This window comes from Dasypus novemcinctus, chromosome 6 (assembly GCF_030445035.2).
Source record: "Dasypus novemcinctus isolate mDasNov1 chromosome 6, mDasNov1.1.hap2, whole genome shotgun sequence".
Taxonomy (NCBI): domain Eukaryota; kingdom Metazoa; phylum Chordata; class Mammalia; order Cingulata; family Dasypodidae; genus Dasypus; species Dasypus novemcinctus.
Window position 1 is genome coordinate 77,841,907 of NC_080678.1, and position 23,903 is coordinate 77,865,809.

At 39.5% G+C, this 23,903-nt stretch overlaps 1 protein-coding gene across 2 annotated transcripts in view; it reads left to right on the forward strand.

Moving 5' to 3' along the window:
* Positions 1–6,880: 6,880 nt before the first annotated feature.
* The window catches only part of DDX50 (DExD-box helicase 50), a 40,358-nt gene continuing 23,335 nt past the window's right edge, over positions 6,881–23,903 (forward strand). The window contains exons 1-9 of one of the 2 annotated variants that reach the window (XM_058298941.2): positions 6,911–7,078; positions 9,822–9,933; positions 10,319–10,612; positions 13,225–13,300; positions 13,754–13,932; positions 15,430–15,547; positions 15,663–15,848; positions 16,323–16,468; positions 20,888–21,037. In XM_058298941.2, coding sequence (XP_058154924.1) covers positions 10,427–10,612; positions 13,225–13,300; positions 13,754–13,932; positions 15,430–15,547; positions 15,663–15,848; positions 16,323–16,468; positions 20,888–21,037 — 1,041 coding nt within the window. In that variant the 5' untranslated portion in view covers positions 6,911–7,078; positions 9,822–9,933; positions 10,319–10,426. Of the gene's footprint in view, positions 7,079–9,821; positions 9,934–10,318; positions 10,613–13,224; positions 13,301–13,753; positions 13,933–15,429; positions 15,548–15,662; positions 15,849–16,322; positions 16,469–20,887; positions 21,038–23,903 lie in introns of both variants that reach the window. The other variant, XM_058298940.2, reaches the window with a different exon arrangement.

Here is a 23,903-nt window from a genome sequence, read left to right on the forward strand (position 1 = left end):
ACCTTGTGACTGACAATGCTTACAAGACTTATGGCAGTAGGCATCTGGCTACTGTGCCGCCTCTGATTCATCTCACATTTCAGGCTCACTTGACAGCATGGCAGTGGGAAGTCAGGATATTCTTAGGTGGTGGAGATTGGAAAGCAAAATGGTTGCAGAATGACTTGCGAGAGGAAGGTTCTGAATTAGGGATTTAGTGGTAAGATGGAAGATGACTGATAGAAGTTTAGCTTCTGGAGGTCAATGGCAGTTCATCCACATTTGATCCATTTCCATTCACAATGAGACCTAGAAAACTCTGCCAGAATTATTTTCTGGTCTTTTCAAACAAAATGGTGGAATGATCAGTTCTCTTGTAGTTAAGGAACATAGAACAGTAAAGTCTGGCTCATTATATTGAACAGATAACTGATATTTGACATATGGTTGGGGGTGATTTTTTTTTCTAAGAGGTTTAGAGAAAACCTAACAGTCTTTACATCTCATGGATGATTGACTAATTGGATTGCCTTTTCCCATATCTCACCATCCTGATAACAGTGAAGGTCAAAATGAAGTTCATTACTGTGGAGAGCTGCATCCGTGCATGCCCTGAGGGAATACAGAGGAATGGGGTCTCAATTTTGCAGTGGTTGGACCACTCGTTATTACTGGTTTTCAGCAGGCCCTGACCAACCTACTGTAGTGTGCCAAGTTGGTGAGCCCTGATTACATAGGCATTCTGAATCCTGTTCAAAGTATCAAGAAGGCTAATCTGGCATAGAAAAGATTGGGGGGGCAGGGTGGATGGGAGGATCTGGGGGGCTGGGAGAAGGGACATAGACTTGTTTTAGCGGATCTTACAGTTTAGAATTATCAACAGTGAATAGAAATTAGGAGAAAGGTTTCACCTCAGTATGAAGATGAACTGTCTGTTAGACAAGTGAAATGAGAATGAAATGGGCAGCTTTGTGAAAAATAAGTTTCCCATTATTTAAGACATTCAGGAGAGGCTTAATGATCCTCCCTTATTTTTTTTTAAAGATTTAGTTTTATTTCTCTCTCTCCCCTCAGTTGTCTGTTCTCTGTCCATTTGCTGTGTGTTCTTCTTTGTCCGCTTCTGTTTTTGTCAGCAGCATGGGAATCTGTGTCTCTTTTAGCTGCGTCATCTTGTTGCGTCAGTGCGGCGCCATTCCTGGGCAGGGTGCACTTTCTTTTGCACTGGGTGGCTCTCCTTACGGGGTGCACTCCTTGCGCGTGGGGCACCCCTATGCGGGGGACACCCCTGCGTGGCACGGCATACCTTGTGCGCATCGGCACTGCACGTTGGCCAGCTTCACACGGGTCAAGGAGGCCTGGGGTTTGAACCACGAACCTCCCATGTGGTAGACGGACACCCTAACCACTGGGCCAAGTCTGCTTCCCAATGTTCCTCCCTCTTAAGGTAACATGATGACTCTGCACTTAGGAGTTATATACAAGTTTGAATCCTATTTCATTTCTTGGGAGGTGGGTGATGGGGCAAGTTACGAAACTTCTCTGAGTTTTTTTTTTTATCTGTAAAAGGAAGATAGTAATGATATCTATCCTTTGTGATTGTTTCAAGATTTGGGGATAAACTTACCTAAAGTGCCCAAAACAGGAGGCACTTAAAATTGTTATAAATATATGTACTTTCTATATCTATATACACAGGCATAAAACTTGCCTAATAGGTAAATACAAGGCCCACTTTTAGGTCTCCTGTTTTTGCCGGGGCATCTGAAATTCCTCTGTTAGAACTTCAGTCCTTTGGGTAAAGATTATAGAAAATTTTCTCAATCAAAATACAAGTATGGGATGGATTGAATAGTGTGTGAATAAAACTGCTTTAAAAAATATCCAGGTATACCTTCAGCTAACAAGTTTTCAGTTACTACCTTATGCTATAAATAAAATATGCAAACCATGGCTTATTGTAGACAGTGATAGAAGGTGAGATCCTTTTTTTCCCCCAGATTCATTTTATTTACTTATTTCACACCCCCCTCTTGTTGATTGCGCTTGTTGTCTGCTCTGTGTCTGTTCATTGTGTGCTCATTTTTTTTTTTAGGAGGCACAGGAACTGAACGTGGGACCTCTCTTGTGGGAGGGAGGAGCCTAATCGCATGAGCCACCTCTGTTCCCTGTTTAGTGTGCCTCTCATCGTGCTTTCCTCCTTGCGTTTCTTTTTCGAGTCATCTTACTGTGTCAGCTTGCTGCACCAGCCTGTCATGTTAGCTTGCTGTCTTGCTCATTTTCTTTAGGAGGCACTGGGAACTGAACTCGGTACCTCTCATGTGGTAGGCAGTTCAACTGCTTGAGCCACATCCACTTCCCAGGTGAGATTCTTTTAATCCTCTCTCATCTGGAATTTTAGACCCTAGGAATCCTCAGAGAGTAGTAGTTGGTTTCTACGAGCTATTTTCAATATTTAAAAACGCTAATGGAAATTGAACATTTCCTTTATGCCTCACTAACTAAAAAATATCAAGTTTCTTTGCCAATAGCTGAAGTTACCAGTTGAGTTGATGTGACTGTATCTTATTCATAGATTAGAAAAAAAATGACAATGAATCTATTACCAAATGCATTTAGCAAATAAAAGGTCTAAAATGTCAGATTCTTGAGGAAAAAACAATGTCATTAGTAATGAAAAGATTTGGAACCATTGCTTTTAAAAATCCCACTTAAAGTAGTCGAAAAAGCTTTTGTGGAATTGGGAAAACAGCCTGATGGAAGTGTGGAAGAGTTCTGAAACTCATGACTTGACTATATTGCTCACAGATTTTACTACCATTAAAAACCCTAAAAGCTTGTTCCCTGTTGCTGGTGCAACTTCCAAGCATTTCTTGGATAATGGTGCCCTCTTCTGGGTTAACAATGTGACTGAAAACATGCACTCAAACCTGATTCAAAATATCTACAAAGTAATTGACTAAAAGAAGCAGTGAGATCTCCCTCCAAAGGTTAAACATTTTAAAACTATTCCAAATAATTTGAATTAGGCGCTAGATACGTAAGTATGCACATATAAATGTACCAAATGTCTTTGTTCGTGGCTGTCTCTCCTTCACTCCTTTCGAACTCTTTTCAAACCTTCCAGCTAAAGATGGAAATGTAAGTACATCTTTTTTTTTTTTAAAAGGAATTCTTGGTTGACAATGTTTTGCTTTCAGCACATTATTTATTTTATTTTTTATTTTTAAAGATTATTTATTTAATTCCCCCCTCCCCCGGTTGTCTGTTCTCTGTGTCTATTTGCTGCATCTTGTTTCTTTGTCCGCTTCTGTTGTTGTCAGCGGCATGGCAAGTGTGGGCAGCGCCATTCCTGGGCAGGCTGCACTTTGATTCACGCTGGGCAGCTCTCCTTATGGTGCACTTCTTGTGCTTGGGGCTCCCCTACGTGGGGACAACCCTGCGTGGCAGGGCACTCCTTGCGTGCATCAGCACTGCGCATGGGCCAGCTCCACATGGGTCAAGGAGGCCTGGGGTTTGAACCGTACTTACATCAGCTGATCCTCTCAATTTTCCTGCACTATCAACAGAGCAGGCATTATTGTCCCCATTTTATAGAAAAATAAAAATAAGTTTTAGGGTCGTGTAGGCCAAGTTCACATGATTAGCAATGGCTCCCATTCCCTTTTTCTTTCTTTCCCTTCTCCTCCACTTAAAAGATTTATTTATTTATTTCTCTCCCCTTCCCCTCCTCCCCACCCCAGTTGTCTGTTTTCTGTGTATTTGCTTCGTCTTCTTTGTGGGAAGAAGGCACCGGAATCTGTGTTTCTTTTTGTTGCGTCATCTTATTGTGTCAGCTCTCCGTGTGTGCGGCACCATTCCTGGGTAGGCTGCACTTTCAAACTGGGAGGCTCTCCTTACGGGGCGCACTCCTTGTGCGTGGGGCTCCCCTACGCGGGGTGACACCCCTGCGTGTCATGGCACTCCTTGCGCACATCAGCACTGCGCATGGGCCAGCTCCACACAGGTCAAGGAGGCCTGGGGTTTCAACCGCGGACCTCCCATGTGGTAGGCAGATGCTCTAACCACTGGGCCAAGTCCGCCGCCTCTCCTCCACTTTTAACATTCATTCTCTCCTTTGATATCTCTTGATTAATTCAGATCTGCCCCTTAAACTATTTCCTTCTCAGCATTTTTAAATGATGTTTCAATTCTTGTTGCATAAGATGACATACAGGTACAAAATGCTGTGTCAGATGACTCTTTTTACCTTCTACTTTCTGACTGTTGAGTGAAAATTGAAGTTCCTATAGTTTTAAAAATTACCAGAGAGGGACAAGTTTAGAAGTAGTTATCTTATTTTTATATATTAAAGGTCCCAGAGTTGAATGATCTTGGGCCAAAGGGGAGTCTATTTTTTTTTTTTTAAGATTTTAAATTTATTTCTCTCCCCTTCCCTGCCCCCAATTGTCTGTTCTCTGTGTCCATTCGCTGCGTGTTCATCTGGGCCCACTTGTATACTTGTCAGTGGCACCCAGAATCTTTGTCTCTTTTTGTTGCGTCATCTTGCTGCGTCAGCTCTCCGTGTATGTGTGGCACTATTCCTGGGCAGGCTGCACTTTCTTTCGCGCTGGGCGGCTCTCCTTACAGGGCGCAATCCTTGTGCGTGGGGCTCCCGTACGCAGGGGACACCCCTGCATGGCACAGCACTCCTTGCGTGCATCAGCACTGCGCATGGGCCAGCTCCACACGGGTCAAGGAGGCCCAGGGTTTGAACCTTGGACCTCCCATGTGGTAGGCGGATGCCCCATCCATTGGGCCAAATCCACTTCACCAAAGGGGAGTCTTTACAGAAACTTGGACTAGAGAGCAGATGATGAGGTATCCCCAATTCTTATCAGTGACTCTGGTATTTGAAAAGTAAAGATGTTCTAATGTAATTATATTTTGGATTGCCTGTACATTTTAATTATTCATGCCACCCCTTTCACCCCTTTATACAAACCTTTTGAGGTTTACAGAGGGAACGGAAGTGTTCTCCCTCTCCTTATCTCTCTCTATTCCCAAATTTTCTAGTTTGATGCACGATGATCATGAAGAAAATATGTATAGTCTGGTACCCTCATTTTTCTTTGAGCTAAGCCACTCCTTGGTCAAGTTATTTATATTTGGTTTAACTTACACATACATGTCCTTTCTACCTGGCATAAACAGCCAGATGTTTAGCTCAGCTTAGGGAGGTAGGATTTGTAGAACATTCCAAACCACAGGTAATCTGAAGAACAGTGATAATGCCTCTTAGTCCTTTCCCTTATCAGATCTGCTGTATGACCTTTCAAAGATAAAAGTGAATTACTTCACCCACTTTTGATTGTCAATGACAACATGTTAATTCTTCCTGTTATCCCACTTTTATATTTGTGACCTTATTAGCCACACCACTCTCTATTCCCAAGTACATCATACCTTGTTGTAGGGCTACAAAGAATTTAGAGTGATAGGACTGGGGTAGGTGCAAAGGGATGGGAGAAAAGGATTTAGAAAAGCACAGATCTAGAGATTCATACCTATTCTCACAATTTGGTGAGAGAGATGCATTACATTTGCCACCATCATTAGGTGAACACTCCTGTGTTCATTTAGATAAACATATAGCCCCTGACTTCAGGCCAGTTCATAATTACATAGAAGGCCTGTAGCATTTATAGACTGGGGTTTCAGCTATTCATGGATAATCCCCAAACTCCATGACATAGCAATTTGTAATTTTACTAAGACATAAATTCGATGCCTTAGGCTACAAGGCTGTTGTGCAAGACATTGTCACATGATTGATTAGAGTGCCCTTGGATTTGGTTTCTTGTTCATCACTTAGTAGTAGGTGGGCTTAAGAGATCATGGAGAGACGGCCCTGAAAAGAAAACCAGCTAAGCTAACACTGGTAATGTAAAAAAGGATACAGGGTAAGGAAGTAACCCTCTGTATTGTCAAGTTTTCCAGTTGTGTATAAGACAATTCAGGGTCAATTGCATAATCTATTGAAGATGTTAAGGCTTGTTTTCTCTCTAGGAAAAACTGTTTTTTGAGGTTTTTCCTACTCATTTTATGTTTCATAGGAGTGTAATCCCCAAAACAGTCGGAGACAGCTTTCAAGTTGGTGTGGCAGAGAAAGCGGTGATCTTGGATTCAGGAGATGAGTTCTCTAGTTCTGACCGTGCCACTAACTGATTGTGCGACTTCAGACAAGTAAATCCCTTTCTAGGGTTGTTTCCTAATATGTCAAATGGGGAGTTGTGACCAAGGCCTAGAATGAAGGAAGGGCCAACTTTATATGACCAAAATCTATGATTTCTGGAAAGGTGGTCTGACTTTGGCCTTCACCTTAAGCCCACATAGCCCACTTCAGAAACGACAAGACCCCTTTCTCAGAATGCCGGCCCGCAAGCCTCGTGCGACGCCGTTAGACGTTACCGCCTGTTCCCGCATTGGGCAGGACCGAGGCCTGCAGCTTCCGGCGGCGGCCGGCGAGGCGGCCCTTGGCGCTTCTCACCGCCCCGGCTCGGGCCTGCGCACACCTGCCAGCCCGCCGAGCACACTGGATCCTTGCCACCGCCGTAGCAGGGCTCCCAGAGGTGCACGGTAGAGCTCTGGAAGTACCTCCGCTAGGCCGAGGAGAAGTGTTCACAGTAGAGCGAAGGGGGTGGGGGGGAGAAATGAATTAAATGCTAATCGTTGCGCGCCTCCTTTCTGGAGATTGGCCAAGGTTTACTCTAGAAGCCAATCACTTCAGAACAAGGGTGGGCCGGTAGAGACCTCTGACACCCATTGGCTGGGAGGCCCCGGCGCAAGGATGGAGTTTAAATCCAGAGTATCCGGGATCATTTCCCCACCCCGCGGCGCGGTGCGTGTCCCGGAAGTGACGCACGCTCCTGGCCGGCCGGCCCCTTGCTCCAGCTTCCTTTCACGCTCTCGCTGCTCATAGGTGGTTGTGGCCACCGTGCCCAGAGGGAGGCAGCGGCGGCGGCGGCGGCGAGTGATGCCTGGGAAACTCCTTTGGGGCGACATTATGGAGCTGGAGGCACCCTTGGAGGAGTCCGAGAGCCCGAGGAAGGAGAGGAGAAAGGTGCGCTGAGGCTGGGCCGTCCCTCCTCTTGGGCTGAGCCGGCTTTGCCGGGGAGGGAAGCTGCCCCTGATGGCCTGTCAGAACCAGACCGGAGCGTCCGAGCGCCCCCTCTCACGCTGTCCTCAAACCTCTGAGGTCGCTCAGGGACTGTTTCTACCTCCACACCTCTGAGCTGGAGGAGGGCGGCCTGGGATTTGGCCCAGTTTCCCGCGGTCCCTCGGTGCTTTTCATTGGCGCTTCTGTCTGCTACGAGGTGGGCAGACTGAGGCTCTTATCGCGGCGGAATCCGTTCTTTCCTCCTCCTCTTTAAGCAGCGTGGCCTGTCATTTGGTTCTCGTTGGTCGTTTTGGACGATGATTAAGAATCGTTGCCTTGAAAATGTGTTGCTGTCTTGTGTGCGAGATTTTTAAGCAAAAAGCGATGTTATGGTTACATACCTCTGTATCTAATCGGTAGAGACTGAAGGGCCAGGATTTGGTTGTGATGGAGAATATGTGGGTTGTATTAATAGCCCTTACTGTAGGTATGTTCGTTCAGACCACAAATATGTATTGAGCTAAATTGTGCGAAGCTCTTTGGTAGGCACCACAGAGTTCAAATAAGTATATAAGAAATGGTCCTTGCTCTCAAGGATTTTGTAGAGGAGTTACAGAGAAAAGAAAAATCTAGAAGCAATTAAGGGACCACACGGTGCTGAAAGAAATGCATAGGTAAAATTTTTGCTGCGAACATTTGATCTGGAGAAAAGAAAACAGACCTGAGAAGGGTAAGGTAGCAGTCTCTAAATATTGGAAGGCTGTTATTTGGCAGAGGAATGAGATTTATTCTGTATAGTCTCAGACAGACTCTTCTGTACCTCTGACCTTATCATCAAGGTAAATTCGCCATTCCAACCAAGAGACTATTTTTCTTTGACTCTTTCTGAAATACTTGTCTTTCATTTTGCATCCAAATTCTATCCATCTGTCATGATCTAGTTGAAGTCTTTGCAAACCACTCCAGTGTACAGTAATTTCATTCCCCATTGAAATTCTCTTTCACTGCCTATCTTTATCATTCAGTTGGCATTATGTGCTCTTTTGTAAGTTGTATATTTTCCCTGTATGTATCTTTCCCAAAGGTTCTTGATGGAAATGACCACATTTTTGTCCATCTTTACCTCTCATTATATTCTTGTAAATTGGTGGTATTCTTGTAGATTATCCAGAAATACTTGTTGATTGGCCTTTAACTGTGAAAGATGACTAACGATTTGTAAACAGTTTGGAGTACAAACAAATAGAAATAGAGCATTAGGATAGTGGTCTGACATTGAGATGGAGATAACTCTGGTTTTGGATATGTTGCGCTATGGAGCTGGTTCATAGAGTCTCAGAACTGAAGTACAGAGGAGGAAGGAGGCCTGGAAATGTACATTGGGGCCATGAAAATGGTGTGAAAGTGTGAATAGAAAACAGAGACTTAAGGAGCATCCACAGAAGGAGGAGGGAGTGGAACCATTGATAGAGGTAAGAGGATAAGTAGGGAATATAGAGTGTCATGGAAACCAAGGGAATGGAGATTGTCACTTACCCTGGGTCTGATGTCAATGTATTTCAAAATCTTGAGATATTCCTGGGTTTGCTCCTAGAGGTCTCACTTTGCCTTGCTTCAGCTTCTCCCTGAAGAGTAGGGCTCAGGAGTAATTCATACCCCAAGGTTAACTCTATAAATAATGTGTTCTTCTGTAGAACCTATTGATTTGGGGATATGTGGGGTTAGTTCAGTTAACTAAAGATCAAATGATGTGACATTTAACCATATGTTAATGTAAAGCTCTATTGTTTACGAAGCATTTCCACATTATTCATTTTTCACAGCAATTCCTAAACTATATGTGAAAGGACTTTAAAAATTGTGTAAGTCAATGGTGAAAATTTTGGTGGTGGTGATTTTTACTATCACTAATCATTGCTATCTAGTTTGTTTTGAACACTTGACCAAGTAATTCTGAAGTACCGAATTTCCAAATTGAAACACCAGTGATTTTGATGTTTTAAAACTGAAGTTGTTTAAAGTTCTATTAATTTTTTTAAAAATTACCAAGGTTACTGTTACACTTGTCTTTTCATGGGAATGTAACACTTGGAGTTTTACAGGGATTATATAGTTTGGTTTGTTTTTTCATTAATCTGTTAATTATCAAAGTTCAGGGAGGAAGCATGGTGTGAAAAGAGCATGGGCTTGCAAATTAGACAGAGCTAGGTTTAATTTCTAGCACTTCCACCTGCAGGAAATCCCACATGTGAGTCTTTGGAAAGTTACTTAAGTTCTAAGAACTTCAGTCTCCTCATCTGCAAAATGATGACGGTAATACAGGTTCATTATCCCTTATCCAAAATCTTTGGGGCTAGGTGTATTTTGGAATTCAGAATCTGGGGGATTTTAATTTTTTAATTTTTATGTATTTTTTTGAGGAGGTACTGGGGGTTGAACCTAGGACCTCGTAGGTAGGAAGCAGGCACTCAACCACTGAGCTACACCCCCTCCCCCTCGGAGGATTTTTAGAAAGGCAACAGCACCAGCAGGGTTTGGGGCCACAACCTGTTAATCTGGCACCTTAAATAAATATGACTATTCGTACTGACTGGTATAAATGAAGAGTATACATAGCCTCACATTAGTTCAGGTCAAATTTTGCTATTAAATGAGTTCAAGTAAGGTTTTGCCTCCAAATAAGTTACAAAAAACTTTCGGTTTTCAGAGCTTTTGGATATCGGAATTTCGGATAAGGGATTATGGACCTGTACTTCCCTTATTAGGGTTGTTATGAAGATTTAAACAAGATAAGCCGAAAACGCGGTACACTCTACTGGGTAGGTACTTGATAAATATTAAATTTTTTTTTTTTTTTTTTGCAGATGTTTGAATTTTTTGTTTGCTTTTTAATTTAAATTCTTGGGTTCTCATTCATTTTCTGAGAAGGGGCTATTTAAATTTCTCTTAAATTTTATGATGGGATTATAGAGGTTCTAGAGGCTGAATCCTGTGAATTCAAGAGATGAGATGATTAAGAGCAACAAGTGAGACTTAGGGGTTGGCATTAAGAACCTGTCTGCATTTCTACCAGGTAGGTTTTCAAGATAATTGGTAGACTGAACTTTACTGGTTGGGGAGTCATGCTCTAACTATTCTAAAGTATTAAAAGGAGACCTTGTGACCCTCTTGTCATTGCTTCTTTGTTTGTTCATTTTCCCATAGAGCGATAGAAGGAAATCAAGGCACCATTATGACTCAGATGAGAAACCAGAAACAAAAGAAAATGGTGTTACAGATGACCTGGATGTTCCTAAGTCCAAAAAAGCTAAAATGAAAGAGAAGCTAAATGGTGACACTGAAAAAGGATTTAATAGACTTACAAATGAATTCTCTAAATCTCATAAGTCAAAAAGAAAAGATCTGCCAAATGGAGATATTGATGAATTTAAAAAAAAAGCAAAGCGATTGTCATCCTTAGGTTCTACCCATAAATCAAGTGATAACAAACTAGATGAGGTATGGGTGATTTTTGTTTGACATCTGACATGATCTGTGAAATAAAGGCTGATCTAATTTTTTAGACTAATTAGAATTGATTCTACAATATTTACTCCTTAGTGTGGAATACTAAATACTATCAAGTGGACTATAACTGAAACCTGGGCCTTTAGTTTATCCTTGTTTCTTTCATTACATTGCCTTTTTCTTGGGATGGGATGGATGGTCAAATTTAAACCTTTGCAGTATGTTTGGAATACAAAGCAATATTCTAAATTACTTATTTATGGTCAGTTCTTATGGCTATTTCAATCCCTACCAGTACAGGTTAATTAACTGACTTCCTGAAACAAGACACATATAGCCTCCCAACTTTGAGTATTTTGCCTTCTGCTTTTGTAACAATGGCAATTTTTAGATGATCTTTAGGTCTGATTGTGACTTATTAAGGTTAAAGTTGTTTGCATTTTTTAAACAAAATGATCTGAGGATCGGGGTATTAATTTTGGGGGGGCTGTAGAAAATATGCTTAATATAGAATCTGCATTACCGGACTCATTGCTTTTACTGGTACCTGTTAGAGTAGATATTTTCTTGAACAGAATTTGTTAAAAAGTGTTTTTGCAGTTTTCCTCTAGTAGAGTTCATAGATATATCTAGGTTTTAAAGTTTTCAGTAAATCACGTCTTCAGAAAGAAGTAATATATATTCTTAATAACCCTTGATAATTTCTTATATTCTTTATATCTGTTAGTTGCTGATAATTTATATTTGAGCTTAATTTAATGTCTAATCTTTGGGGAGCTTTGGGAAAAGATGTTGAATCCTTGCCTTATAATATGGTGCTTTTTAATTTGTGAATTTGCTGTTTATTAGGAGCTGAACTACAATTTGTGTTGTTCATTAAATGTGGTTTTAGATAACTAGATTGTAGATCATTTTTTAATTTCTCTTTATCTGTAGTTTCTGAAAGTTCTAAAATGAAAATATTTTACTTTTGAAGTAAAGTTTTATTTTAATCTTAAAAAGATAGCAGCATTGAAGGTTTGTTTAAATGACTTAGAGGGAAACGGACTTGGCCCAGTGGTTAGGGCGTCCGTCTACCACATGGGAGGTCCCCGGTTCAAACCCCGGGCCTCCTTGACCCGAGTGGAGCTGGCCCATGCGCAGTGCTGATGCGTGCAAGGAGTGCCCTGCCACGCAGGGGTGTCCCCTGCGTAGGGGAGCCCCACGCGCAAGGACTGCGCCCCGTAAGGAGAGCCGCCCAGCGTGAAAGAAAGTTGCAGCGTGCCCAGGAATGGCGCCGCCCACACTTTCCGTGCCGCTGACAACAGAAGCGGACAAAGAAACAAGACGCAGCAAATAGACACAGAGAACAGACAACCGGGGGAAGGGGGGATTTAAATAAAATAAAAATAAAAAATCTTTAAAAAAATAAATAAATAAAAATAAATGACTTAGAAACTGCATTTTGATATTCTATTTTTTATCTGGCTCCCAATTTGGAAACTGCTATTGTGTGTGGTTCTGGGATTACTTTCTTTAAACACATGAATGATTAAGCTTACTAGGTAAATACGTTGTCTTTATTCTATGTACACAGACATTTTCAATAGATGTTAAATGATAATGTCATGCTAACTTGCATATATGTTGAAGAAATCTTCAAGTGTACAGAAACTTCCTCTGCTTTGGTGATCTTAAAACAATGCTTGTTTTTTTGTTTTTTTGTTTTTAACATTTATTTTTATTTATTTCTCTCCTCTTTCCCCCTGTTGTCTGCTCTCTGTGTCCATTTGCTGTGTGTTCTGCGTCCGCTTGCATTATCCAGTGCACTGGGAAACTGCGTCTTTTTTTGTTCCATCATCTTGCTGCATCAGCTCTTGGTGTGTGTAGTGCCACTCCTGGGCGTGCTGCATTTTTTTCACGTTGGGTGGCTCTCCTTAAAAGGCACTCTTTGCGTGTGGGGCACCACTACGCGGGGGCGCCTCTGCATGGCACGGCACTCCTTGCGCGGCAGCACTGCGCGTGGACCAGCTTACCACATGGGTCAGGAGGCCCTGGGGATTAAACCCTGGACCTTACATATGGTAGACTGATGCTCTATCAGTTGAGCCACGTCCACTTCCCAAAACAATGCTTGTTAATGCTTTTTAGAACAACTTTTTAACTTATTTTTGGGAAAAAATTTACTTTTTCTGATTATGTGAATTCTTTTGGGCCTGGTTTATAAGCTTGTGTTAATTTTCATAATCCATATTATCCATATCTGAGTTTGGTTTAGATTATTTAAATAGATTTTTGGTGATATCTTAGTCAAATGGAAATATATTCTGATTCCTGTAGTAAATGCATTTTCAAAAGGAGTTTTATGTGTGAATTAAATGTTTTAAAAGTGCATTTTGGGAAATGTGTTAAGTATACTTGCTGTTTAGAGGGATACTTTTGAAATTAAAGGAATTTCCCACCAATTTATCTTGTAAATTAATCTATACAGTTTTTGCAAGTACTAACTAAAATTGATTTACTAACTCATTTAGTAAAATTAAAAATGGTTAATGAGTAAAAGATACTAAATACCTGGATGAATATGAACTGTATTATTTAGAACTTTGATTTCATTTTGGCAGACCCTAACACGCGAACAGAAAGAAGGAGCCTTTTCCAATTTTCCTATTTCTGAAGAGACTATAAAACTCCTGAAAGGTACTGAGAATTTTAATCTGCAATTGAAAATCACAATTGATTTTATAAACTTTTGTGCCTTTTCTAAAAAAAGAAGAATTTTAATAGAAATACATCATCTTTAAATGGAGTTATTGTTATTTTTTTAGGAGGTACCAGGAACTGAACCGAGGACCTCGTACATGGGAAGCAGGTGCTCAAACCACTGAGCTACACCCACTCCCTTAAATGGAGTTGTTTTGACATCATACTTATTAACAATCTGACCTGTTTTTAACCTTAAATCATTATATATATCTGTCAAAGTTAGGACCAAGTTGTTTGTAATTCTTTGGGGTATAAGTAACTATGAATATTACTAGGTAGTATATCTTTAGGCAGACATTGAGGAATTAGGATTGTCCTTTCAAATGAATATTTATTTTTCCTAATGCTAGTCTTAAAGAAATATTTTAATGAAATCTCATTTTACAGGTCGAGGGGTGACATATCTCTTTCCTATTCAAGTTAAGACCTTTGCTCCTGTGTATGAAGGAAAGGATTTAATTGCTCAAGCACGGACAGGGACAGGAAAGACATTCTCTTTTGCCATCCCCTTAATTGAAAAACTCCAAAGAAATCAAGAGACAATTAAGAAAAGCCGTTCACCAAAGGTAACCATTATAGGGATGAAAGACTTTAAACATTATTTAATGAAAAGAGGAAGAGAGTATATTAGTCTTAAGTTCAAGTTACCTCCAAGATGGAAAGTTAGCCCTTTGGCATAAAGTAAAAATTAATGACCTAAAACAGAAATTTGTTAATTTTAACATAAATCTCATGCAAAGGTAAAGTGTAGTAGCTTTTACATATATGTGTTTGGAGTATGAATCTATAAATATCTTTGATGATTTTGTGTTTTATGAAGCCAGCATATTTTATTTTAGGAGTTTTTGCAGTTAGCATAGTTAGTGAGTCCTACTTCTCTTTCCTCAGTCCTGGCCTTTGCTCATAAAGAGTGAATAATTTGCTAAAGAGGTAGTCATTGATTTGGTGTTTCATTAAATATTCAATGTCCTTTATTTTACTAATTGACATTTAAGGAGAATATTATAGAAATGATATTGCTAATTTCTCTCTTACTTGAGTACTGAAGAGCATCCTTAATTTATAAATTAGTAAAGAGCACAGTTAAATTTTAGCCTAAAATTTGACCTTTTTAAAAACTGTATTCACTCTAAGGTTCATAAACTATTAATCTTTTCATAATAAATGAAGTGGAAAAAGTTGTCATAATTTGGATAGATATGTGACTAAAAGTAATATGTTCTTTGAAAGACTCCTCAGTGGTATTACAAAATAAAAGCAAACTCACATATATGTATATAATTAGATCGGTGATCTCAGCTCAGCTCTCCCAGATTAGGTTGGCCATTTTGGCTTATCAGACAAATCTTTTCTGCAGAGTTCTGTCTCTTAGCTGAAATTAGAAAAGAGTACAAGTAATAGAAATAGTACACAGTCCAAACACTGCCAAAAAAACTTTGAACATGTTGCTGGGGAGTTCACTTCCACTATTTCTAGCTGTTTGATCTTGGGCAAAACTCCTCTCTAAAACTCAAGTTCCTCATCTGTGAAATTAGATTAATAATGCTTACTCTTAGGGTTTTTATGAGAATCAAATTAGATAGTTCATGTAAAGCACCTAGTTCCTCGTACCTGGTGAGCATACATTCATCAAATATTTTTTGACTGTCTGCTGTTGCCAGGCAGTATTTGAAATGCAAGGAATACAGTAATCAAACTGATATACATCCCTGCCATTAGGAAGCTTACATTTTGGTTTGTGAGACAGACAATAATCAAATAAGTATAAATAGTTTAGGCGATGTGAATTCTAAGGAGAAAAAATAAAGCAGGGAAGGAGAGGGATATGAAAAAAGCAGCGTGAACCTTACTGGAAAATGACTTGAAAGAGTCCTGAAGGAAGTAAGGAAACGCATAATAAATATAAGCTACTGTTTTTGTTATTTGTGCTCCATCTTTAAATAATTAGGACATTAATATTGAGATTTCCTAGTGTTAAATGCACCTTTAAAAAAAGTCTGCTCAATTTGAATTGAGAAGTCTTTGTAGAAATCTCTCTCTCTTTTATTTAACCTCTTGTTCAGGTACTTGTTTTGGCTCCAACAAGGGAACTGGCAAACCAAGTAGCCAAAGACTTCAAAGATATAACTAGGAAACTCAGCGTGGCTTGTTTTTATGGTGGAACATCATATCAAAGCCAGAGTGAGTAAATATGTATGAGAGTAGTTCAAAGATGTATTTGCTACTTAAATATAAAGAAATAATGTGAAAATGTATATTTGATTTTTACATATTACTGACATGTCTCTCCTTACAGTTAATCATATTCGAAATGGTATTGATATCTTGGTTGGAACCCCTGGTCGTATCAAAGACCATCTGCAGAGCGGGCGACTGGATCTTTCTAAACTGCGCCATGTTGTGCTTGATGAAGTGGATCAGATGTTAGATTTAGGTTTTGCTGAACAAGTTGAAGATATTATCCATGAATCCTATAAAACTGGTATATCTTAATTCAAACTAAGTACATTAGGAATTTTTCTCTGATCTAAAAGTTGGTGAATATTTTATTTCATAATTTTTATTACATTGTCTCTTAGTGTTCTTAAAGACTAAAGTTATTTAGTATCTGTTCTCCAGAATAAGAAAGGAGGATGGCATACTTTTAACTGTTTTCTGAGCTTTCTATGCTTTCCTCTGTGTTTTTTTATGTTTGATAGTTAGATTTACTAACTCATTTTACTGATTTTTATGCTCATTGTTCCTTCTTAAGTTCTCACCTTCCTTTTGAGTTCATTTTTCTTCATATTGTCCCCCAGCTTTGAAAGTTGAAAGTTTTAGTAGTTGTAGTGAACTCTGTATGTTCAAAATTTATCCCACGTTTTGGATTTTTCATTGTTTAAGGTTGGGGGGATTTAAGAGCTAACTACATCATGGGGTGGTAAGAAAGCATTTGAATTCTTTTTGTTTATTTAAGATTCTGAAGACAATCCTCAGACTTTGCTTTTTTCTGCAACTTGCCCACAGTGGGTATACAAAGTTGCAAAAAAATACATGAAATCCAGATATGAGCAGGTTGACCTTGTTGGAAAAATGACTCAAAAGGCTGCAACCACTGTGGAAGTAAGTAGTTTTCCAGCATGATAGATTTTAGCTTTTAGTTGGCATTTACTTGTGAAGTTTGTTGAAGCCAAACTTAGTATTAGGGTACCTATTCAAGCTTAATCTCTCTTTTTTTGCCCTTAATCAAATAAGATACCTATGTATTTGTATAATCTGAGACTGAAAGGCAGGATAGAATAAATAGGAAAGAAAAGCAAATTATGTGAATAGGTGCATCTTAACTGGAGACATACATGCAGCCATGCAGCTAGACTTAATGTATTTAGAATATGACAAAGGGCACAAGTCAATAGAGATTAGGAAAGGATGGTGCTGAGATAATTTGTTAAAGTTTAGGTGGAAAAAAAAGTTCCTCATCTGAAATCCTATACCAAAATAGTTCTTTGAAAGATTTAAAAAATTAAGCCACAAAATAATTTAAAGCAAATGTAGATGAATATGACTTGATCTTAGAAAAGGGAAGGCCTTTCTAAACAAAGAAGAAGAAACTGTAAAGGATAATTTTGACTTTGATAATTTAAACCAATAGACATTAAAATACATGCAGGGTTTTAAAAGAATCTTTGCAGGGTTTATGATAGAATCATACTATTTTTGTTAAAAATATGAAACTAGAGCTCAGTGGATTTCTCTGGTATTTATTAAATGTACAAAAACAGGTTAGAAGGATAAATATCACATTAAAATATTGATTACTTCTGGGAAAGGAGAATGTCATAGTGAGGGATGTTTAAAGGAAACTTAGGATTTTTTGGAATACTGTAAAGTTTTACAATAAGAATGTAAAATGTATCTGCAAAAAAATTTTTATTAAGGACTTCTTCAAACATTTACAAAAATAGAATAGTATAAGGAACTGATGTATCCATCACTAGGCCTTAATAGTTGTCTTTTTCCCCCATATATTCCTTACTTCCACAATTGAAGCAATCTGAATCCTAGTTAATCTTTTCATCTTCATGTACCTCTATGTAGTTATAAAAGAATAGATTTTTTAAAAATTATTTTTATTTATTTTATTTCTAACCCCTTTGTTTTTTTTTGTTTTTTTTTTTTTAAAGATTTATTTATTTATTTAATTCCCCCCCTCCCCTGGTTGTCTGTTCTTGGTGTTTATTTGCTGCGTCTTGTTTCTTTGTCCGCTTCTGTTGTCGTCAGCGGCTCGGGAAGTGTGGGCGGCGCCATTCCTGGGCAGGCTGCTCTCTCTTTTCACACTGGGTGGCTTTTCTCACGGGCGCACTCCTTGCGCGTGGGGCTCCCCCACGCGGGGGACACCCTTGCGTGGCACGGCACTCCTTGCGCGCATCAGCACTGCGCATGGCCAGCTCCACACGGGTCAAGGAGGCCCGGGGTTTGAACCGCGGACCTCCCATGTGGTAGACGGACGCCCTAACCACTGGGCCAAAGTCCGTTTTCCCTCTAACCCCTTTGTTGTTTGTGCTCACTGTCTGCTTGTCTTTTTAGGAGGCACCAGGAACCGAACCTGGGGCCTCCCGTGTGGGAGGAAGTTTCCTAATTGCTTGAGCCACCTCCTCTCCCAAGAATAGACACTTTTTTTTAAAGAATAGACTCTTAGAAAGGAAAAAAAAAAAAGACTACCATAAAGTTATTATCACAATAGAAAAAAGCAATAATAATTTTTATTTTTGAAAGGTTTATTTTATTTATTTATCCCCCCACTTTCTGCTGTTTGTGTCCATTTGCTGTATACTCTGTGTCTGCTCATCTTCTCTTTAGAAGGCCCTGGGAACTGAACCCAGGACCTCCTATGTAGAAGAGAGGCGCTCAGTCATCCAAGCCACCTCAACTCCCTGGTTTGTTGTGTCTCTCATTCTTTCCTCTTTGTGACTCTTTCGTTGCATCATCTTGTTGCATCATCTTGTTGAATCAGCTTGCCACGCTTGTCAGCTGTATCAGCTATCCTTCTCCAGGAGGCACCAGGAACCGAACCCAGGACCTCCCCTGTGGTAGGCGGAAACCCATTCACTTGTGCCAATTCCGCTTCCCAATAATATCTTTTTTTTTCCCAAAGATTTATTTTATTTATTTCTCTCCCCCCTGATATCTTAATATCATCAAATATCTAGTGTGCACATTTCCCTGGTTGTCTATTTATTATTATTATTGTTTGAATCTGAATCCAGATAAGATCCTTGTATAACCACTAGTTTATAGGTGCTTTAATTTTTTTTAATCTCTTTGTTTCTCCATATCTTTTTTTATTTTAAGATTTATTTAATTTATTTATTCCTCCCCACCCCCTCATTGTTTGCATTCGCTGTTTGTTGTGTACTTGTCTTCCTTTTTAAGGGAAGGCACCGGGAACCAAACCTGAGGCCTCCCATTTGGGAGGGAGGTACCTATTTGCTTGAGCCATCTCTGCTCCATCTCTTTCTTGTAATTTTTTTGTTGAAAAGAACTGATCATTTGTCATATTAGTATTCCATGGTCTCAGTTTTGTTGATTTTATTTTCCTGTGGCATTTTGAACATATTTTTATGTCTTGGCTTAGTTTTTTTTTTTTTTTCCTTTTGGAAGGGGGAAGAGTAAGACTTTGCCACAGGTAGTACAAATGATTCTTTGTTTTCTTTTTTTTTGTTCTCTCTCTGTTTCCCAGGTATTCTGTAATTAATAAATGTTACTTTTTTTTATATATACATTAAAATGCATAGTTTTAAAATGTACAGTTTTAAGTTTTTTCTCAACACTTCATCAGGAAAGCTTTCAAATATACATACAGCAAAGTTCAAAGAATTTTTAGTAAGCACACATAAACACACCACCTAGATTAGGGGTTCTTAACCTTTTTATTCCATGGACCCCCTTTGCCAGTGAGGTGAAAACCACAAAACCTTTACTAAGTCCACACTGTACTGTGTATTATTTGATAAATATATCATACCCACACCAATATGTCCCCACAAGAATAATGTTTTTTTGAATTTCAATTCACGCTCATGGACCCCTGGTTAAGAACCCCTGACCTAGAGTCTACCATTAGCATTTTACTGCATTAGATTTCTGATACATCTAGCCTTCCTTTTAATGGTCTTGCCTTTTTATGCATTTCAAAGTATAATGCAGAAGTCAGTATACTTTCCCATAACTTATGGGGAGCTCAGTATTTCCATTTTTAAAAAATTGAGGTAAAATTAACCATTTTATTCTATTTTTTTTTCTCTCCCCTTCCCCCCCCCATTTGTCTGCTCTCTGTCTCCATTTGCTGTGTGTTCTTCTGTGACCACTTCTATCCTTATTAGCGGCACTGGGAATCTATGTTTCTTTTTATTGCGTCATCTTGTTGTGTCAGCTCTTCGTGTGTGCAATGTCATTCTTGGGCAGGCTGCAATTTCTTTCTCGCTGGGCGGCTCTCCTTACGGGGCACACTCCTTGCGCATGGGGCTCCCCTATGCAGGGGACACCCTTGCGTGGCACGGCACTCCTTGCGCACATCAGCCCTGTGCATGGGCCAGCTCCACACGGGTCAAGGGCCCCGGGGTTTGAACTGCAGACCTCCCATGTGGTAGGTGGACGCCCTATCCATTGGGCCCATTCCGCTTCCCAAAAAATTAACCATTTTAAAGTGTACACTTCAGTGGCATTTAGTACATTCTCAGTGTTGTGCAGCCATCACCATTCCCCAGTTCGGAAACATTTTCATCAGTCCAAAAGGTAAACCCAGTCCCCATTTAACAGTCATTTCCCATTCCTCCCTCCCCGGCAGCTGCTGGCAACCACTAAAATGCTTCTATCTCTATGAATTTACCTATTCTTGATATTTCATATAAATGGAATTGTATAATATTCTAGTATATATGAACCATTTTTGTCTGGCCTCATTCACTAGCATAGTATTTTTGAGGTTCATCCATGTAATATTTACAATTTTTTGAGATAGGATTTATATATAGTGATATATGAAATCTTTAAGTATATGTTTTCCTAATTTTGACAAATTCAAATATGTAACTGAAACCCCTATCAAGATATAGATACTATTATCATCCTTGAAAGTACACTCATCTCCCTTCCCAATAAATCTCCTGATCCAGAGGCAAACACTGATTTTTTTCCATCATCGATCGTTTTACCTGTTCTAGAGCCTTATACAAGTGGAATCATATGGTATATACTCTTTTGTGCTGGGCATGTATTTTGTGATTCATCCATATTCTTGTGTGTATCAGTAGCCAGTTCCTTTTAATTATTGAATAGTCTTCCACCGTATGAGCATACAATTTGTTTATCCTTTCACCTATTCACGGATATTTGTAAATTACCTTTGAAATGGTGTTGGGAAGAATAATTTTCTTTAGTCTCTCTGGAAGGCCAGTTCTTTATCATATAGAAAAAATGTGCAAGAGAAATATTTTCAATAATTTTAATGAAACAGACGTTTGCCATTTTCTTTCCTCAAAGCATTTGGCCATCCAATGCCACTGGTCTCAGAGACCAGCAGTTATTGGAGATGTCCTTCAAGTCTACAGTGGAACTGAAGGAAGGGCTATTATTTTCTGTGAGACCAAGAAGAACGTGACTGAAATGGCAATGAATCCACACATAAAACAGGTAAGTCTTTTTTCATGCTTCTATTTAAGATTATAGTGATGAATCACTGAACAAAAATTATATTGCCCTTTGTGGATCAGGTTTGATAGTCATTCTCAGAACTGAATCTAATTCAGAAAGAAGTTGTTGAAGAAGGAATCAGAGGAGGTAGGCAGGGCTCCACTCTCCTATAAAAATAACAGGAAGGGCAAAAACTGTCTGAGGTTGCTGCTGAGGGGATCTGGAGATCAGGAGAGTGCTGCACATTGTCCAGAAGGGTGAGGGACAAAGAGACAAAGAAGCTGAAATGGAAACTGTGAGTTTCCAGCTCTGTAGCTGGAAACTGTCCCCATCCTCCATCTTTAAGACAGACAGCCTGGGTAAAACCTGGGGCTCACTGTAGCCAACTGAGAGGTGAACAGATTTCTTTCCCTTGGGAAGAGGGAGGGTGTGGGGAAGGGCAGAGTGTGGTTTCTCTTTAGTGAGTTTGGCCAGCAAAAACCGCTTTGAATCCTGGCCCTGGCGAGACAAGAGTCACTGGCAAGTGAAGGTTGAAAGAGACACCTCCATGGAAAGAGTTACCAAAAGAATGTCATCTGCTGGCAGATTGGGAAACTGCAGGATGAAAAACTGCTTTCTGGAGTCTCATGTCCCAAACCTTTAGATTGGATCTGTGTCCCATTAGTGGGTACTTATTTTATTATTTTTAAATTTTATCCATTTTTTTATTATTTTTAAAATTTTATTTTTAAAGTAGTTTTATTGAGATATATTCACATACCATATAATCTATCCAAAGTGTACAATCATTGGCTCTTAGTATAATCACAGTGTTGTGCATTCATCACCACAAAAAAATTTTAGTATAGTTTCATTACTGCAAAAATAAAAACTCCATACAAGCTGGGCAATTTTAAAAACTTAGAATAAGTTGAACCAAAAATCAAAGAAGAGCTGTAAAACAAAACCACTCGGCAAGAGAGAGAAATTGACTGTCAGAATAAATTCTATTAAGACACTGGATGGGAGCAGATGTGGCTAAAGCAATTGAGTGCCTGCTTCTGACATAGGTCCTGGGTTCAGTTTCCAGTGCCTCCTGAAAACAAACAAAGCAAATAACAAACAAATGAAAAACCAACTCAAGGAAGCTGATGTGGCTCAGTGTTTGAGCTCCAGCTTCCTGCATATGAGGTTCAATCCCTGGCCCCAGTACCTAAAAAAAAAAAAAAAAGGCACTGGGTGAGCATAAAAAACCGTTTGAAAGCCTGCAGAGAAAAGTAACAGAACTTACGGGAATGAAAGACACAATGGATGAGTTTAAAAATATATGAGGGGGGAAGTAGATGTGGCTCAAGTGGTTGCATTCTTGCCTACCACATGGGAGGTCCCAGGTTTGGTTCCCGGTGCCTCCTGGAGAAGACGAGCAAGACAACGAGGTGGTGCAATGGGCTTGTGCGGTGAGCTGACAACAAGATGATGCAACATGGAGACATGAAGGAAACACAGTGAGAGAGACAAAGCAGGGAGTAGAGGTGGCTTAAGTGATTGAGTGCCACTCTCCCACATGGGAGGTCTCAGGTTCAACTACTGGTGCTTCCTAAAGAGAAAATGAGCAGACACAGCACACAGTGAATGGACACAGAGAACAAATAGTGAGTGCAAACAAGGGGGGCAGTGAGGAATTAAATCTACATCTATATCTGTACCTGTATCTGTATATGTATTAGATGTGCTTTCATGAAACATTTCATTTCTAAACATCAAACAACTTTTTCCAATTCTGCACAGATTAAACCTCAGCTTTCCATTCTCTAAATCACATTCTATTTTCTGGCGACTTACATTCTAGCTATTACCTCCATGATTTTTCTCATTATACTTAGTTCATGATAGTGAAATCATACAGTATTTGTCCTTTTGTGCCTGATTTGCCTCATTCAGCTTAATGTCCTCCAGATTATCTGTGTTGTCATATGCTTCATGACTTCATTTCTTCTTACAGCTGCACAATATTCCATCGTGTATATACCACAGTTTGTCCATTCTTCAGTTGATGGGCACCTAGGTTGTGGCAGTTGTGAATAATGTCACTATGAACATCGGTGTGCAGATGCCTGTTTGTGTCACTGTTCTCAGTTCTTCTGTGTAAATATGTAGTAGTGGTATTGCTGGGTCACATGGCAGATCTATATCTAACTTCCTTAGGAACTTCCAGACTGACTTCCACAGTGGCTGCATTCTACATTCCCACCAACAGTGAGTACATTTTACATGTTCCTATCTCCACATCCTCTCCAACGCTTGTAGTTCTCTGTTTTTTTAATAGTGGCTGTTCTAGTAGGTTTGTAGTGAGATCTCATTGTAGCTTTGATTGGCATTTCTCTAAAAGCCAGTGATGATGAACATTTTCGCCATTTATACTTTTTCTTTGGACAAATGTCTATTCAGGTCTTTTGCCCATTTTTAATCAGGTCATTTGTCTTTTTATTGTTGAGTTGTAGGGTCTCTTTATACATCATTGATATTAGACCCTTGTCGGATGTGTGATTTCCAAATATTTTCTCCCATTGAATAGACTGCCTTTTTATCTTTTTCACAAAGTTCTTTGAGGTGTGGAAGTGTTTGATTTTGAGGAGGTCCCATTTATCTATTTTTTTAGGGGGGTTGCTTGTGCTTTAAGAATAAGGTTTAAGAGACTCCCACCTACTACAGGCTCTTGTAGATGTTGCACAGTGTTATCTTCTAGGAGTTTTATGGGCCTGGCTTTTATGTTTAGGTCTTTGATCCATTTTGAGTTGATTCTTGTAAAGGGAGTGAGATAGGCATCCTCTTTCATTCTTTTGGTTATGGATATCTAGTTCTTCTAGCATCATTTGTTGAAAAGACT